This window comes from Salmo salar, chromosome 11, assembly GCF_965601325.2.
Source record: "Salmo salar chromosome 11, fSalSal1, whole genome shotgun sequence".
Lineage (NCBI taxonomy): Eukaryota > Metazoa > Chordata > Actinopteri > Salmoniformes > Salmonidae > Salmo > Salmo salar.
This window is the reverse complement of record NC_138301.1, coordinates 114988553-115008748: the sequence shown is the minus strand read 5'-3', so window position 1 is coordinate 115008748 and position 20196 is coordinate 114988553. Positions and strand designations below refer to the sequence as shown.

General features: G+C 41.6%; 1 protein-coding gene across 1 annotated transcript in view; it reads left to right on the top strand.

Moving 5' to 3' along the window:
- Positions 1 to 20196, top strand: part of LOC106592337 (replication protein A 70 kDa DNA-binding subunit) — a 73484-nt gene that overhangs the window by 29536 nt on the left and 23752 nt on the right. Inside the window, exon 8 of the mRNA XM_082957580.1 lies at positions 14048 to 14177. Coding sequence (XP_082813706.1) covers positions 14048 to 14177 — 130 coding nt within the window. The remainder of the gene's footprint in view (positions 1 to 14047; positions 14178 to 20196) is intronic.

The following is a 20196-nucleotide window of genomic DNA, read 5'->3' as shown; positions in this document are numbered from 1 at the left end:
AATCACAACATAGGTTTCTTTGAATCAAAGCAAAAATAATTAGCTACAAAAAAGAAAAACTACAGTAAAACGTAAACTGCAGTGTTCCTCACCTGGCTTACTGTAAAAAGCAAAACAAAGGCTGGTTACTGTACTTCTATATTTCCATCAACCCTGTCTTGTGGATTTGGCCACAGGTTCTCATCCACATCACAATGGATGTTTTCATTATTCCAAACATCTTGGGAAGAATCTTCGGGCATGGCATAAGTACAAGGTGGTAAATTGTGGATGTGCCTGAAACCATGCTTGCATCATTTGAGCATGGGGGAACCTGACATCATCCCACACAATGACATAAGCCACGCCATCAGCTCTACAGACCTGATTTAGGTCATCAAGGAAGGTTACAAGGAGAGCTGCATTATATGATCCAATACAAGGTCTGCGTCCCACCACATCATCTTCCAATATAGCCGCACACATTGTGAGGTTTGCCCCACGTTGTCCAGGTACTTGGATGGTTGCCTGCAGGCCAATGAAATTCCGACGTCTCCTCCTTGTCTTGGCCAGGTTGAAGCCTGCCTCATTCAAAAAGAGGAATTTCTGTTTTTTGTCAGCATCCAACTCCATCACCCTCTAAAAATAGATTTTGGAAAGAGAATTACTGATTACAATGATGTAGAATTTTGGGGGATTTTTTCAAAACAGGCATCTTGAAACTGAACATACATTCCTTTCACATTTCCACAAACTTCAAAGTGTTTCATTCAAATGGTACCAAGAAAATGCATATCCTTGCTTCAGGGCCTGAGCTGCAGGCAGTTAGATTGGGGTATGTCATTCTAGACGAAAATTGAAGAAAAAAAAGGGGCCGATCCTTATTAAGAGGTTTTAAGGGCACGGCGATGATAGTTTGTAGAGTGATGACCTTTACGGTCCATTGAGGTACGTAACGCTGTGTTATAGTCTCCTACCATAATGATTTGATCATTTGTTGCCTGTAAGTTCAATAAATTGGTATAAATGTTTTCAAAGAAGTATGGATCCTGATTTCATCCTGATTTGGACCATATAGATTAATGAGCCAAACTTCTTTTTCGTCCACTTTCATATTCAAAAGGATCCACGTTCCTTGTGAATCATTCCTGACTATTTGCACATTCAGATCGGAATTTTTGTTAAATAAATAATATCATCACATCTTTTGAGTTCCTTTGTCCATGACAGAAATTTATTTAATCACCCCATTCCTTTTCCCACTGTAATTCATCTAAGGATGTAGAGTGACTTTCCTGTAAACAGTATATGTTATATTCCTTTTCTTTTAGCCATGTAAAGACTGATCTTTTTTTATATTCTGCTAAACCTTTACAATTATAACTGGCCATACTTATTTCACCCCTTACCATAACTAGATACTATTCTCAGTCTAAATTGACCATAATTAGTGCTTGTAAAGTTACTACCATCAGAGGTATTATGAAGGTCAAAACTAGAGCTTTCAAATGTCTGATATTTAGAATTCAAGAAACAGGTTCTAGCAATAATTATTTTATTCTCTTGCCTATTTGCCTGTGAGCCAATGCCACAGATGTTAGAAAATTGAGACAAGGTATTATGCGTGTAGTAAATCTGAGTAAGTTGATGTGTATGATATTGGATGCGATTTAGTGAGAGTGTGTACGATGTCTGTATAAGAGTAAGACTGTAATGTGTGATGTCCAAATAAATAATAACCCCGGCAATTTGCATACAGTGTCTATGTGTGTAACATGTAGTGCGTATAGCCTTAATATTCATGATGATAATTGTAATCCATATTGTATCATCATAGTTGCATCATAATTACCTTTAACATCATTGAAAAACACATCCCAGCATTTCCGTAGCAATTGACGTTTCACATGATCATGAAAGAGACCTTGCATTACTCTAGACGGCTTCACTACAGTACAAATGTATTCCATACAATACGTTATTATTCCCCAATGCCCCTATTCTGATATCTTCCCCTTGCTTGTTGTAAACATATATAAACAATAAACACATTCAATTATAAACAGTTATCTACAATAGAGAGAGGAGAGAAGAAGAGACAGAAAGTGAGAGAAGAGAGCAAGATCAGGTGTGTGTGTGTGTGTGTGTATGTATAAGTCCGTATGTGTCAGCGACCATAGTGTTCAGATATTTTTACAGTTCCCATACTTTATTTTTTTTGTAACCTGAAGTCCCTGTAGAATTTAGTACAGCCATGGTGTTATGGAGCTGTCTCAGAATAGCTATCCATCTATAAAGAGTTTGTCCACAATGAGAAAGGCACACTTACCCTTTCCCCTCTGTTGCCTTTGTACCAGATACAGTCTCTTACGACGTTCGTTTATCTCCCTTGGAAATTGGTCATTGAGACCGAATTTGGTCCTTTCCCCTTCTTTTGATCAGCTCCTTTTGTTGGTAGTGTTCAAATTTTGCGATGATCGATCGGGGACCCTTGGTCTTATCGCTCCGAGCTCCAAGTCTGTGTACTCGGTGGAAAGCCACCTTGTTTACAGTCTCTATAGGAAGTTGTTGGTCAGTCAGAATTGCCTCTGCCTCCCCTATACGGCCTAGTCTCAATTCGGAAGGGAAAATTTCAGTAAGAACAAATTTAGTCACATCACCTACTCTGTGGTACACATTGGCATGCAGTATACAGTCATTTGACAGTTGAGAGTAGCCTAATGTTTAGTGCATGCTGAAGACTTACCAGTTCTCATTGCGGAAAGTTCTGATGATTGAGGCCACGGTTGATCTTCTGAGGTTTGGTTGAATCATTGTGCTGCCTCAGTCATTGTCATGCCATGATTTACGACATGGTCTACAACTATTGCTCGGATTTCGAAGCATGTCAACCGCTGTTTAAAATCAATTTTTATGCCATTTTTCTCATAAAAAAAGCGATAATATTCCGACCGGGAATCTGCGTTTAGATAAACAGACAAAGGAACAGAAAGCATTCGGTCGAAGCGGGCAAGCACCTAAGCCCATAGTACTCTGAGTGGCCACTTGCCAAAAGCGATGAAGTGTTTCAGCCAGAGCCTGCCTCGATATCGTTCAACGTTTTCCCGGGCTCTGAGACCCTATGGACGAAGTAGGAAGTGTCACGTTATTGCACAGATCCTGAGTCTTCAATAAAAAGAGCCAAGATGAAACACTACTTCTCAGACAGGCCACTTCCTGCTTGAAATCTTCTCAGGTTTTGGCCTGCCATAGGAGTTCTGTTATACTCAGACACCATTCAAACAGTTTTAGAAACTTTAGGGTGTTTTCTATCCAAAGCCAATAATTATATGCATATTCAAGTTACTGGGCAGGTGTAGTAAGCAGATTAAATCGGGTACGTTTTTTATCCAGCCGTGCAAATACTGCCCCCTATCCCCAACAGGTTAAACAACAATGTAACTCCAAGTCAATCACACTTCTGTGAAATCAAACTGTCCACTTAGGAAGCAACACTGATTGACAATAAATTTCACATGCTGTTGTGCAAATGGAATAGACAACAGGTGGAAATTATAGGCAATTAGCAAGACACCCCCAATAAAGGAGTGGTTCTGCAGGTGGGAACCACAGACCACTTCTCAGTTCCTATGCTTCCTGGCTGATGTTTTGGTCACTTTTGAATGCTGGCGGTGCTTTCACTCTAGTGGTAGCATGAGACGGAGTCTACAACCCACACAAGTGGCTCAGGTAGTGCAGCTCATCGAGGATGGCACATCAATGCGAGCTGTGGCAAGAAGGTTTGCTGTGTCTGTCAGCGTAGCGTCCAGAGCATGGAGGTGCTACCAGGAGACAGGCCAGTACATCAGGAGACGTGGAGGAGGCCGTAGGAGGGCAACAACCCAGCAGCAGGACCGCTACCTCCGCCTTTGTGCAAGGAGGAGCAGGAGAAGCACTGCCAGAGCCCTGAAAAATGACCTCCAGCAGGCCACAAATGTGCATGTGTCTGCTCAAACAGTCAGAAACAGACTCCATGAGGGTGGTATGAGGAGGGCCCGACGTCCACAGGTGGGGGTTGTGCTTACAGCCCATCACCGTGCAGAACGTTTGGCATTTGCCAGAGAACACCAAGATTGGCAAATTCGCCACTGGCGCCCTGTGCTCTTCACAGATGAAAGCAGGTTCACACTGAGCACATGTGACAGACGTGACAAAGTCTGGAGACGCCGTGGAGAACGTTCTGCTGCCTGCAACATCCTCCAGCATGACCGGTGTGGCGGTGGGTCAGTCATGGTGTGGGGTGGCATTTCTTTGGGGGGCCGCACAGCCCTCCATGTGCTCGCCAGAGGTAGCCTGACTGCCATTAGGTACCGAGATGAGATTCTCAGACCCCTTGTGAGACCATATGCTGGTGCGGTTGACCCTGGGTTCCTCCTAATGCAAGACAATGCTAGACCTCATGTGGCTGGAGTGTGTCAGCAGTTCTTGCAAGAGGAAGGCATTGATGCTATGGACTGGCCCGCCCGTTCCCCAGACCTGAATCCAATTGAGCACATCTGGGACATCATGTCTCGCTCCATCCACCAACGCCACGTTGCACCACAGACTGTCCAGGAGTTGGCGGATGCTTTAGTCCAGGTCTGGGAGGAGATCCCTCAGGAGACCATCCGCCACCTCATCAGGAGCATGCCCAGGCGTTGTAGGGAGGTCATACAGGCACGTGGAGGCCACACACACTACTGAGCCTCATTTTGACTTGTTTTAACCCGTGCGGCCTCCGTCCCGTATGCGTAATTTACTAAATTACTATTCGAAAACATTTTAATATTGTCTTTCTAAGATTTATAGATGAATATCTCTTGAAAGCACCTGTAATGCCAGATTTAAAATTAACTTTACTGGGTAATCATACTTTGCGATGAAAGGGGATGCGATACTCAGAAAAATAGGCTACCCTTACAGGTCAGCGCCATCTTGGAACAATCGCATATCACATCTAGTCTTGTATACTATTGTCAATAATCCCTTACCTTTGGTTGTCTTCATCCGAAAGCACTTCCAGGAATCCCAGGTCCACAACAAAAAATTTTTTTTTTTTGCGAACAAAAATAAAAAAAATACTCCTTTATTTTCCAAGAGCTTGTTCTTGTTAGCGCGTCTGAAGGCTGCTCCAAAACTTCCGTCGGCCACGGGACAGCCATTTCGAGAAAATGCATTTAGTTGGCTCAGCCTGTAGTGTGGTTTTCCACTTTAATTTTGAGTGTGACTCAAAATCCAGACCTCCATGGGATGATAAATTGGATTTCCATTGATAATTTTTGTGTGATTTTGTTGTCAGCACATTCAACTATGTAAAGAAAAAAGTAGTTAATAAGATTATTTCTTTCATTCAGATCTAGGATGTGTTGTTTAAGTGTTCCCTTTATTTTTTTGAGCAGTATACTTCAAGGCCTACCTTAATACTTAGTGCCGCTTTGCTTGACATCATGGGAAAATCAAAAGAAATCAGCCAAGACCTCAGAAAACAAATTGTAGACATCCACAAGTGTGGTTTATCCTTGGGAGCAATTTCCAAACGCCTGAAGGTACCACATTCATCTGTACAAGCAATAGTACGCAAGTATAAACAGCATGGGACCATGAAGCCATCATACCATTCAGGAAGGAGACACGTTCTGTCTCCTAGAGATTAACGTATTTTGGTGCGAAAAGTACAAATCATTCCCAGAATGAAGATGCTGGAGGAAACAGGTACAAAAGTATCTATATCTACAGTAAAACAAGTCCTATATCAACATAACCTGAAAGGCCACACAGCAAGGAAGAAGCCACTGCTCCAAAAACCGCCATGAAAAAGCCAGACTACGGTTTGCACCTGCCTATGGGAACAAAGATCGTACTTTTTGGAGAAATGTCCTCTGGTGTGATGAAACAAAAATATAACTGTTTGGCCATAATGACCATCGTTATGTTTGGAGGAAAAAGGGGGAGGCTTGCAAGCCGACGAGCATCATCCCAACCGTGAAGCACAGGGGTGGCAGCAGCATGTTGTGGGGGTGCTTTGTTGCAGGAGGGACTGGTGCACTTCACAAAATAGATGGCTACACGAGAAAGGAAAATGACGTGGATATATTGAAGCAACATCTCAATATATAAATCAGGAAGTTAAAGCTTGGTCGCAAATGGATTTTCCAAATGGACAATGACCCCAAGCATACTTCCAAAGTTATGGCACCAGTCCCTCCTGCAACAAAGCTTAAGGACAACAAAGTCAAGGTATTGGAGTGGCCATCAAAGCCCTGACCTCAATCCTATAGAAAATGTGTGGGCAGAACTGAAAAAGCGTGTGCGAAGAAGGAGGCCTACAAACCTGACCCAGTTACACAAGCTTTGTCAGGAGGAATGGGACAAAATTCACCCAACTTATTGTGGGAAGCTTGCGTAAGTCTACCTAAAACATATGACCCAAGTTAAACAAGATAAATGCAATGCTACCAAATACTAATTGAGTGTATGTAAACTTCTGACCCACTGAGAATGTGATAAATAAATCCTTCTCTGTACTATTATTCTGACATTTCACATTATTAAAAAAGTATTGTAACGATCAATAATGACAAACTTCCTGGCATTGACAACTTTGATGGAAAGCTACTGAGGATAGTAGCGGACTCTATAGCCACTCCATTTTTTACCTGAGCCTAGAGGAAAGTCTGTCCTCAGGCCTGGAGGGAAGCCAAAGTTATTCCGCTTCCCAGGAGTGGTTAAGCGGCCTTTACTGGTTCTAACAGCAGACCTTTAAGCTTTCTGCCAGCCCTTAGCAAACTGTTGGAAAATTTGTATTTTCTCAAACACAATTTTAACAGACTTTCAGCATGCTTATAGAGAAGGGCATTCAAAATGTACTGCACTGACACAAATGACTGATGATTGGTTGAAATAAATTGATAATAATAAGATTGTGGGAGCAGTACTGTTAGATTTCAGAGCAGCCTTTGATATTATTGACCTTAACCTGTTGAAAAACTTAAGTGCTATGGCTTTTCAACCTCTGCCATTTTGTGGATTGAGAGCTATGTATCTAATAGAACTCAAAGGGTTTTCTTTAATGGAAGAGTCTCTAATGTCAAACATGTAAAGTGTGTTGTACCGTAGGGCAGCTCTCTAGGCCTTGGTAATCTAATTTTGGTAATCTAACTGCGTTGTCAGATTTCAAAAAGGCTTTATGACAAAAGCATAGCATTGGATTGTCTGTGGACAGCGCCCCATGTCAACATATCTTTCAAACCAGCACTGGCGACACAAAGTCATAAATAGCGATAAAATAAGTCACTTACTTTTGAAGATCTTCCTCTGGTTGCAATCCCAAGCGTCCCAGCTTGTCACGGGTGTCGTAGGGTTTAGACCAAGACGCAGCGGGAAAATGTATACTCATCTTCTTTTATTAAAGGATAAAGAAGGGAAAAACCAAAACAAACACGTATACAAAAACACAACGACAAAGAACAGGCCGGTAAGGCACAAAGCTATACACAGCAATCTCCCACCAAATCCCATGACAAACAAACTCCTAAATATAGGACCTTCAATCAGAGGCAACGATAGACAGCTGCCTCCAATTGAAGGCCCCAATCCCCATTACCAAAACATAGAAATACAAATGACTAGACTGAACATAGAACTAAACTAACATAGAACAATAACCAAAACCCTGGACTAATAAATCAAATCCCCCTCTACATAAACAACCACCCCGAACCATATAAACCAAATACCCCCTCTACATCAACACATACACAAACACACCCTGAACCACATAAAAGAAATAACCCCTGCCACGTCCTGACCAAACTATAAGAACAAATAACCCCTTTACTGGTCAGGACGTGACACAGCTACACAATGAATGGTCGTTTTGTTCGATAAAGTCCTTCTTTATATCTCAAAACGCTGTTTAGTTGGCGCCATTGAATTCAATAATTCAGTCTTTCAACAAAGTTCGTCCAAACGAGTCAAATTATGTTTTTTTATTAATCCTCAGGTTGTCTAATATCTAAATAACCAATAATATTTCAGACGGAGAATAGTATGTTCAATAGCAAAGGAAAAGAACGAAGAGCGCACCCACGTTCATGTGCGCAAAAAGTCTACATTTGCCCTAGCGCTCAACTTGGAACAACTACAAATACTTCTTAATTTAAAAAAAAAAAACAGGCCTAAAACCTTGTATAAAGACTGTTGACATCTAGTGGAAGCCATAGGAACTGCAATCTGGGAGGCGGAAATTAGACATTTCAATAGCATTTCAATTGCATTATTCCGGATCGATTTTCCTCTGTTTTTTGCCTGCTATATCAGTTATGGTATACTCACAGACATTATTTTAACAGTTTTAGAAACTTCAGAGTGTTTTCTATCAAATTCTACCAATTATATGCATATCCTAGCATCTGGGCCTGAGTAACAGGCAGTTTACTTTGAGCACGTCAGACAGTCGAAAATTCAGGATACTGCACCGACCCTAGAAAGGTTAACTGCTAGACCTCAGCTGAATCTGGTAGGGAATGGTGTCGCTGTTGAACAAGTTAAGGAGACTAAATTACTTGTTGTTATCTTAGATTGTAAACTGTCAGGGTCAAAACATTTAGATTCAATGGTTGCAAAGATGGGCTGAGCCTTAATAAATAGATAGCTTTAATAAAGAGATGCTCTACTTTATTGACACCACACTCCAAAAAGCAAGTTCTGCAAGCTCTAGTTTTGTCTAATCTTGATTATTGTCTAGTCGTGTGGTCTAGTGCTGCAAGGAAAGACCTAGTTAAGCTGCAGCTGGCCCAGAACAGAGCGACACGTTTTGCTCTTAATTGTAATCAGAGGGCTGATATGGATTGAATTTGGGTTGAAAAACCCAAATTGTTTGCATATTCAATTTACACACAGCTCTGACACACACACTTATCCCACCAGACATGCCACCAGGGGTCTTTTCATAGTCCCCAAATCCAGAACAAATTCAAGAAAACGTACAATATTATATTGAGCCCTTATTGCATGGAACTTCCTTCCATCTCATATTGCCCAAATAAACAGCAAACCTGGTTTCAAAAAACAGATAAAGCAACACCTCACGGCACAACGCCTCTCCCCTGTTTGACCTAGATAGTTTGTGTGTATGCATTGATATGTAGTGTGCCTTTTTAAAAATGTATGTAGTTCTGTCCTTGAGCTGTTCTTGTCTAATGATGTTCTGTATTTTGTCATTCTGTATTATGTTCCATGTTTTGTGTGGACCCCAGGAAGAGTAGCTGCTGCTTTTGCAACAGCTAATGGGGATCCTAATAAAATACCAAATACCAAAATCTCTTAACGTACAACACCGTGAATAATTCAGGCTGTTGTGGAGACAAAAGGGGGTCCTACCCAGTACTAGAGTGTACAGTAACGACATATCTGAAAACATGGTCTGTAAAAGTGGTACATGGGACCATAGAAACAGTGTCTGATAAAGGTAATGATAATGAAATATTACATCCATAGATAATGTAGTGCAATTGTTTCTAGTTCCACGGTAATTGGTGTCAATGGATCTCGTTATCCTGAAACTTTCATGATCTAAACATGGAATATTATTTGTCAGTTTCCATAAAACTATGCATTAAGAGTAATGCAACAGTTACTTATCATTTTGAGCAGTTGAAATGAATAGACAGTCATCTCAGATGTAATGTGGGAATTGCATTTTCAAATGGTAATCCTTTGATGTTAAGTTGTGTTGTTTTGCACAGATAATTTAAACAAATGAACAAATTATCTTCATGTGTATTGTACCCAAGTGATTGGAAAAAGTGTTAGAGTTTTGAAAAATGTGCATTTTGATCATCGGTTGTGAGTTTTGTGTCTAGTTTTGAAAAATGACATCAAGGTTCTGAAATTAGTGCCAGTGATTGTAAAAACCTGTAATATTAGACATTGTGCAGCAGCTGTTATTGACAAATAGACTAGAGGTCAACCGATTAATCGGAATGGCCGATTAATTAGGGCCGATTTCAAGTTTTCATAACAATCGGTAATTGGTATTTTTGGTCGCCGATTTTTAATTTTTTTAATTTTATTATTATTTTTATTTATTTATATATATATATTCGTTTTTTTTTTTTTTTTTTTTTACACCTTTATTTAACTAGGCAAGTCAGATTAAGAACACATTCTTATTTACAATGACGGCCTAGAAACGGGGGTTAACTGCCTTGTTCAGGGGGGATTCGTTTTTGCAACCTTCGGTTACCAGTCCAACGCTCTAACCACCTGCCTTACATTGCACTCCACAAGGATTAACAGGCTGGCTACCTGTAACGCGAGGGCAGCAAGACGCAAAGGTAAGTTGCTAGCTAGCATTAGACTTATAAAAAACGATCAATCTTAACATAATCACTAGTTAACTACACATGGTTTATGATATTACTAGTTTATCTAACGTGTCCTGTGTTGCATATGATCGATGCGGTGCCTGTTAATTTTCATTGAATCACAGCCTACTTCGACAAACGGGTGTTGATTTAACAAGCGCATTTGTGAAAAAAGTACTGTCGTTGCACCAATGTACCTAACCATAAACATCAATGCCTAACAGGAATATTTAGACTTAGTCACCCGTTAGATAAAATACGGAATGGTTCCGTATGTCACTGAAAGAAAAAAACGTTTGTTTTCGAGATGATAATTTCCAGATTCTACCATATTAATGACCCAAGGCTCGTATTTCTGTGTGTTTATTATATTATAATTAAGTCTATGATTTGATAGAGCAGTCTGACTGAGCGGTGGTAGGCAGCAGCAGGCTCGTAAGCATTCATTCAAACAACCCTTCGCTGTGCTTCAAGCATTGCGCTGTTTATGACTTCAACCTGGTTGGGTATAATTTGTGGAACGTTCCAACAGGAATCTATTCCAAAAACTTTGTACATAACAAGGTTTCCAAAAAACAACGCATACAAAGTTGTATAGCGGCAGAATAAGATACCGGGTAGGGAGTGGTCTATTTCATTGCGTTTTTCACTCATCACGTTTATTCCGAAAAATGTCTATCCTCACATGTCTGTTTGCCTATGGACAAACATTAAGGATAAGCTACGTGGTGAGTTGATGCCTATTAGGCAGCTAGTTAGCTAGGTTTGTATATGTTGCTACTTTGTGTGCGTTGTTGGTTGGAAACCTTTTACTTTAAGTTTTTTGGAACAGATTCCTGTTGGAACGTTCCACAAATGATACCCACCCCTTCAAGCCTATCATCTCCCAAGATTAGGCTGGTGTAACCGATGTGAAATGGCTAGCTAGTTAGCCGGGTGCACGCTAATAGCGTTTCAAACGTCACTCGCTCTGAGACTTGGAGTAGTTTTTTCCCTTCCTCTGCATGGATAACGCTGCTTCGAGGGTGGCTGTCGATGTGTTCCTGGTTTGAGCCCAGGTAGGAGCGAGGAGAGGGACGGAAGCTATACTGTTACACTGGCAATACTAAAGTGCCTATAAGAACATCCAATAGTCAAAGGTATATGAAATACAAATCGTATAGAGAGAAATAGTCCTATAATTCCTATAATAACTACAACCTAAAACTTCTTACCTGGGAATATTGAAGACTCATGTTAAAAGGAACCACTAGCTTTCATATATTCCCATGTTCTGAGCAAGGCACTTAAACATTAGCTTTCTTACATGGCACATATTGCACTTTTACTTTCTTCTCCAACACTTTGTTTTGTATTATTTCAACCAAATTGAACGTTTCATTATTTATTGGAGGCTAAATAGATTTTATTGATGTATTATATTAAGTTAAAATAAGTGTTCATTCAGTATTGTTGTAATTGTCATTATAAAAAAGAAGAAGAAAATAATCGGCCGATTAATCGGTATCGGCTTTTTTGGCCCTCCAATAATCAGCATCAGTATCGGCGTTGAAAAATCATAATCGGTCGACCTCTAAAATAGACACACACCACCATCACTTGTCTTACCAGACGTAGCTGTCCTGTCCTGCCGATGTACGGAAAATCCAGCCAACTGTATATTATCTGTGTTGTCGTTCAGCCACGACTCTGTGAAACATAAGATATTACAGTTTAGGGCTAGGCCCAAATTTTCTTAATTTCCTGCCTGAATGACGTGCCCAAAGTAAACTGCCTGTAGCTCAGGCCCTGAAGCCAGGATATGCATAGAATTGGTACCATTGGAAAGAAAACACTTTGAAGTTTGTAGAAATGTTCAAATAATATAGAAGAATATAACACAATAGATATGATAGGAGAAAATCCAAAGAAAAACAAACCGGAATTGTTTTGTTATTGTTGAGAGACCATCCTCTTAGAAATGCAAGAGAAAAGTCATATTCAAAATTAGCTCCCTGGATGCAATTCTTATGGCTTCCAAAGGGTGTCAGCAGTCTGTGTTCACGGTTTCAGGCTTGTAACTTGAAAACGAATAAGAAATAACAGTTTTAGCAGAAGGACATGGTCTTGGAAATTAGTGTTTGTGCACGCCACGAAGACATTAAGCACCTGCTAAAATCGGTTTCCTGTTGAACATACTTCTTTCTGAAAGAAATATTATAGTTTGATTACATTTTAGGGTATCTGATGAGTAAATAGAAACATATTTTGACTAGTTGAAAAAAAGTTTAGGGGTACATTTTCGGATTCCTTTCTCTGCAAGTTGAACGAGTGGATTACTCAAATCGATGGCGCCAACTAAACAGCCTTCTTGGGATATAAAGAAGGATTTTATCTAAAAAAGGACACTACATGTTATAGCTGGGACCCTTTTGTGTGACAAATCAGAGGAAGATTTTCAAAAAGTAAGTTAATATTTAATCTTTATATGTGGATGTATGAAACCTGTGCCAGTGGAAAAATATTTTGATGTGGGGCGCCATCCTCAAACAATCGCATGGCATGTTTTAGCTGCAATAGCTACTGTAAATCGAACAGTGCATTTAGATTAACAAGAATTTAAGCTTTCAGCCAATATAAGACACTTATATGTACCTGTTTAATGTTTAAAATCCATAATTTTTATGATTATTTATTTGAATTGCGCACCCTCCAGTTTCACAGGAAGTTGTCCCGCTGATGTCCGGAAGCTCTTTTCAGTCATAAGAGACGGTAGCAGAAACATTATGTACAAAATAAGTTAGAAACAATCAGAAAAAATAGCACAATTGGTTAGGAGCCCGTAAAGCGTCAGCCATCCCCTCCGGCGCCATTGTCCAAGCATGCACACACACACACACACACACACACACACACACACACACACACACACACACACACACACACACACACACACACACACACACACACACACACACACATACATTCAGGGAGGAGTGTTATTGATGTGTTGTAATTACTTTGCTGTTCAGGGATCATTAGATATGTCCTCAACACACTCTGTTTATGTTTCTCATTTACCCCAATTATCCCTCTCTCCTCTCTGTTTCTCTCTCTCTTTCTGTTTCTCTGATTCTCTCTCCTTCTCTCTCCCTCTCTCTCACTCTCCCTCTCGCTCTGATCTGTCTCTGTTCCTCTCTCTCAAATCAAATTAAATCGAATTGTATTTATCATATACGCCAAATACAACAGCTGTAGACCTTACAATGAAACGCTTACTTACAAGCCTTTAACTAACAATGCTTTAAGTGTTAAGTAAAACATTTAAAATAAATATAACAAATAATTCAACAGCAGCAGTAAAGTAACAACAGCAAGGGTCCCCTTCTCTCTCTCTCTCAATTTAATTCAAGGGGCTTTATTGGCATGGGAAACAAATGTTAACATTACCAAAGCAAGTGAAGTAGAGATCTCTCTCTCTCTCTCTCTCTCTCTCTCTCTCTGTTTCTCTCTCTCTCTGTTTCTCTCTCTCTCTCTGTTTCTCTCTCTCTCTCTGTCTTCGCTCTCGCGCTTTCCCTTTCACGCTCTCTAGATTCTAACGTAAGTCTCTTTGTGATTTTCTTCCTCTGTGTGTGTGTGTGTGTGTGTGTGTGTGTGTGTGTGTGTGTGTGTGTGTGTGTGTGTGTGTGTGTGTGTGTGTGTAGGTATGATCAGGAGGGTCATGCTCTGGACTGCCAATCACTGACCGAGTTGAGGCCTGCAGGAGGCGGAGCCAACACTTGCTGGAAAACACTCAGCGACATCAAGACTGAACAACTGGGACAGGGAGACAAGGTACACACACACAGAGCACGCAAACACACTCATACACACACACACACACAAACACAGTCACACACAAACAAACACAGTCACACACAAACACAGAAACACACACACACAGAGCACGCAAACACACTCATACACACACACACACACACAAACACAGTCACACACAAACAAACACAGTCACTCACAAACACAGAAACACACACACACAGAGCACGCAAACACACTCATACAAACAGCACACAAAATCAGCACACACAGACACACAGACACACACAGACACACACATTAGTTCATTTTGAATGAGTTGCTTCACTATGTATCAGCATGTTAACCTCTATGGGCTAGGTGGGACGCTAGCGTCCCCCCCGTGGTGCACTCCATCAACAGCAGGTGCATTTCAAGAGCGGCAAATTTGAATCCAAATAAATGTCAAAATTCAAATTTTTCAAACATACAACTATTTTACACCCTTTGAAAGATAAACATCTCCGTAATCTAACCACGTTTTACGATTTCAAAAAGGTTTTACGGCGAAAGCATAAATTTAGAGTATGTTAGGACAGTACATTTACAAGAGTTGTGTGTAATGTTGTGCCAATTCAAAGACAGGCGTCACCAAAACCATAAAATCAGCTAAAATGATGCACTAACCTTTTACAATCTCCAACAGATGACACTCCTAGGACATTGTGTTAGACAATGCATGCATTTTTAGTTCTATCAAGTTCATATTTATATCCAAAAACAGCGTTTTACTATGGCATTGATGTTGAGGAAATCGTTTCCCTCCAATAACCGGCAGTCAAGTCAGCACCACAAATTAAATAATTAAAATTAGAAAACATTGGTAAAATATTATATTGTCATTTAAAGAATTATAGATTTACATCTCTTGAACGCAATCAACTTGCCAGATTTAAAAATAACCTTACTGGGAAATCACACTTTGCAATAATCTGAGCACTGCGCCCAGAAAAATACGCGTTGCGATACAGACTAGCCGCCATGTTGGGGAGATCTAAAATCGAAAATACTATGTAAATAATCCATTACCTTTGATTCTCTTCATCAGATGTCACTTCCAGGTATCACAGGTCCATAACGAATGTAGTTTTGTTCAAAAAAGCTCATCATTTATGTCCAAAAATCTCCGTCTTGTTAGCACATGATCTAAGCCCGCCGGACTTCACTTCATGAACGAGGGGAAAAAATATATTTACGTTCGTTCAAACATGTCAAACGTTGTATAGCATAAATCATTAGGGCCTTTTTTAACCAGAACATGAATAATATTCAAGGTGGACGAATGCATTCTCTTTTATAACGTATTGGAACGAGGGTACCCAACATGAACTCGCGCGCCAGGTGTCTAATGGGCCATCATCGTTCCATGGCTCTTGTTCGGTCAGATCTCCCTCCAGAAGACTCAAAACACTTTGTAAAGGCTGGTGACATCTAGTGGAAGCAATAGGAAGTGCCAAAATATTCCTCAGCCCCTGTGTTTTTCAATGGCATAGGTTTAAAGGTAATACAACATATCAGGTATCCACTTCCTGTCAGAAAATGTCTCAGGGTTTTGCCTGCCAAATGAGTTCTGTTATACTCACAGACACCATTCAAACAGTTTTAGAAACTTTAGGGTGTTTTCTATCCATATATAATAAGTATATGCATATTCTAGTTACTGGGTAGGATTAGTAACCAGATTAAATCGGGTACATTTTTTTATCCAGCCGTGCAAATACTGCCCCCTAGCCCTAACAGGTTTTAACTTTGCCCTGAACTTGAGATACACCCAGAACTCAGAATTTTGCCTAAATAATGCATCAATGCCAGTGGGGGATCTTTTGCATGAATTTGAGTTACACATGCAGATCTCCAGTTAGGACTGTCCCTTTCTCAACATCTATGAATAGCTTGATGGTGTGTCACTCCAAACTTTCAAACTTCTGAATTAAATGAATATAATCAGCTTAACCTTTTGGGAGGAGGGGGGGGGGGAGAAAAGCCGTAAGCACATTTTTATTCATTTTAGTTTCTAATAAAAAAGTTCTAATTACGGGGCTGACACAGAGGAAGAGCCTAGGGGGCTGTACTAACTCCTCTAGTGATGGAGAGAGGAGGGAGAATGAGAGCGAGAGAGAATAAATTGAAGCAGAGAAAGAATAAACCATATGTCAAGAAGATAGGAAATGAGGCCGCTTGAAAAGAAAGAAGAAACAACTGAAGGAGAGAGAAAGAGAGGTGGAGTAGAGAGTGATTGTATTGTTGAGAGATAGGAAAGGGAGAGAGTGAAAAAGAAGGAGGGGAGATTAAGAGAGATTAAGGAGAGAGCAGACAGGTGAGCGTAATTAATAGAAGACCAGACACTCTCTCTCTCTCTCTCTCTCTCTCTCGTTCTCTCTCTCTCTCAACATTTCATTTAAGGGCTTTATTGGCAAGGGAAACATATGTTAACATTGCCAAAGTGTGAAGTAAATAATAAATAAACAATACAAATTAACAGTAAACATTACACTCGCAAAAGAATAAAGACATTTCAAATGTCATATTAAGTTATATATACAGTGTTGTAACGATGTGCAAACAGTTAAAGTACAAAGGGAACATAAATAAACATAAATATGGGTTGTATTTACAATGGTGTTTGTTCTTCACTGCTTTTCTTGTGGCAACAGGTCACAAGTCTTGCTGCTGTGATGGCACACTGTGGTATTTCATCCAATAGAGTTGATCAAATTCAGGTTTGTTTATCAAATTCTTTGTGGGCCTGTGTATTCTGAGAGAAATATGTGTCTCCAATATGGTCATATATTTGTCAGGAGGTTAGGAAGTGCAGCTCAGTTTCCTACTCATTTTGTGGGCAATGTGCACACAGCCTGTCTTCTCTTGAGAGCCAGGTCTGCCTACATAGCTTTCTCAATAGCAAGGCTATTCTCTCTCTCTCTCTCTCTCTCTCTCTCTCTCTCTCTCTCTCTCTCTCCCTCTCTCTCTCGCTCGCTCCTCTCTCTCTCTCGCCCTCTCTCGCCCTCTCTCGCCCCCTCTCGCCCTCTCTCGCCCTCTCTCGCCCTCTCTCGCTCCCTCGCCCTCTTGCTCTCTCTCTCTCGCCCTTGCCCTCTCTCGCCCTCTCTCGCCCTCGCCCTCTCTCTCTCTCTCTCGCCCTCTCTCTCTCTCTCTCTCTCACCCTCTCTCTCTCTCTCGCCCTCTCTCTCTCTCTCTCTCTCTCTCTCTCTCTCTCTCTCTCTCGCCCTCTCTCTCTCTCACCCTCTCTCTCTCGCCCTCTTTCTCTCTCTCACCCTCTCTCTCTCGCCCTCTTTCTCTCTCTCTCGCCCTCTCTCTCGCCCTTTCTCGCCCTCTCTCGCCCTCTCTCTCTCTCTTTCTCGCTCTCTCTCTCTCTCGCCCTCTCTCTCTCTCGCCCTCTCTCTCTCTCGCCCTCTCTCTCTCTCGCTCTCTCTCTCGCTCTCTCTCTCGCTCTCTCTCGCCCTCGCCCTTTCTCGCTCTCTCTCGCCCTTGCCCTCTCTCGCCCTCTCTCTCTCTCGCCCTCTCTCTCTCTCGCCCTCTCTCTCTCTCACCCTCTCTCGCCCTCTCTCTCTCTCTCTCTCTCGCCCTCTCTCCTCTCTCGCCCTCTCTCGCCCTCTCTCTCTCTCGCCCTCTCTCTCTCTCTCTCTCGCCCTCTCTCTCTCTCTCGCCCTCTCTCTCTCTCTCTCGCCCTCTCTCTCTCTCTTGCCCTCTCTCTCTCTCTCTGTCTTTCCCTCCCTCCCTCTCTCCCTCCCTTTCTCTCTCTCTTTCTTTCCCTCCCTCCCTCCCTCCTTCCCTCTGTCTTTTTCTCTCTCTCTCTCTCTTTCCCTCTGTCACTGCTTTTCTCTCTATGTCTCTCTCTCGCTCTCTTTCTGTCTCTCTCTCGCTCTCTAGCTCTCTTTCTCGCCCTTCAGTGAATGTATAGGGTTGGGAAGGTTGTTCATCACACACAGCAGTAGTACACCCACATCGACACACAGCCGGATACGTACAAACACACACACACATATTCACACAGCAGCTATACTGGTAATAGGGGAATTCCAATTACAGGGTTTTACTTACAAATAATCAAATTCAGCATTCTGCTTTCATCCAAAACACTCTACCCCCAAGGTTACGGTGTGTCGTGACTGAGTGTGTGTGTGCTTCTGTGTGTGTGTTTTTTTATTTTTATGGACAGTTACTTTACATTAGCGGCAGAGCTCTAGACAGGTTAGACAGCTGAGGTAGTAGCCTATGATTAAAACAGGAAGCTATTTCATCTAACATCTACAGGAAACGCATGATTGATATTTTGATGTGCAACCTGTTATCAGATGTACTTTTGGTTCTTCAGAGAATTTGCCCACATCTTTGTTCATAACGGCCAATAGGCTGTAGTATTCACCAGCTGAGGAAGTGGGAGCTCAAAACACTTAGCTAGATTGCTAACTCTAAACATGATATTGTTGCTAGGTAACCATATAGGCTAATGTCCAATAAAAACGTTCCAGTTTTAGGCCTAGGCTACTTGATGTAGGCCTCTTCAATGCAAATGGCGCGCTCCGCTCGACTCCACTATGCAGGTGCATCAGAACCATACTAACTACAATCTGCTCTGGTTGTAAAGTGGTGCCATGAAGTCCATACTAACAGGGGAGAAACGCGTGATACACTCACAGAAAGCTGTCACTCTGCTCTCGATAACCATAACAACAGTAGTTGCTTTCAAAACAGTATTTTGCTTGTGCTTCTCAGAATTCATCTGTCCCTCCACCGTGTGCACCGTGGGGAGAGGGAGTAAGAGTCAGCAGCCAACCGGGACAGGAAGATACTTTAATTGCAGGAATCAACATGAAACATAGGCTATTACTGTTGACCAGGGCTCTCCAATCTTGTTCTTGGAGAGCCACCCTCCTGTAGGTTTTAACTCCAACCCTATTCCTGGAGAGCTACCCTCCTGTAGGTTTTCACATCAACCCTGTTCCTGGAGAGCCACCCTCCAGTAGGAATTAACTCCAAGCCTGTTCCTGGAGAGCTCCCATCCTGTAGGTTTTCATTCCAACCTAACTAATCTTATTCAGTTTATCAACCATGCTAATTATTAGAATCAGGTGCGCTAGATTAGGGTTGGAGTTAAATCCTACAGGAGGGTAGCTCTCCGGGAACAGGGTTGGAGTTAAAACCTACAGGAGGGTAGCTCTCCAGGAACAGGGTTGGAGAGCCCTGATCTACAGAAATGTTGTATAGCAAAATCACAAAATAATAACCAAATTAAGCAAAATGCTTCGGTAAGAGGGAGGCATTGTCGGTGTTGGTAATTTTCGGTTTATCGTCCCAGCTCTAGTATTTATCTGCAGGTGTGTGTGTAGGTTTTCCTTGGTGGTTTCCGGGTTAAGACTTCCTGAGGGACTCTGTACACTGAGAACTACAGAAGGAGAGCAGGCCAGAGAGGAAGAAAGGGAAAGAGGGAGGGACTCTGTACACTGAGAACTACAGAAGGAGAGCAGGCCAGAGAGGAAGAAAGGGAAAGAGGGAGGGACTCTGTACACTGAGAACTACAGAAGGAGAGCAGGCCAGAGAGGAAGAAAGGGAAAGAGGGAGGGACTCTGTACACTGAGAACTACAGAAGGAGAGCAGGCCAGAGAGGAAGAAAGGGAAAGAGGGAGGGACTCTGTACACTGAGAACTACAGAAGGAGAGCAGGCCAGAGAGGAAGAAAGGGAAAGAGGGAGGGACTCTGTACACTGAGAACTACAGAAGGAGAGCAGGCTAGAGAGGAAGAAAGGGAAAGAGGGAGGGAGGGAAAAAAAGAGAAGGCTACAAAGGGGGATTAACTTTTTATGGATAGGGGGCAGTATTTTCACGGCTGGATAAAAAACGTACCCGATTTAATCTGATTATTACTCCTGCCCAGAAACTAGAATATGCATATAATTATTAGCTTTGGATAGAAAACACTCCAAAGTTTCTAAAACTGTTTGAATGGTGTCTGTGAGTATAACAGAACTCATTTGGCAGGC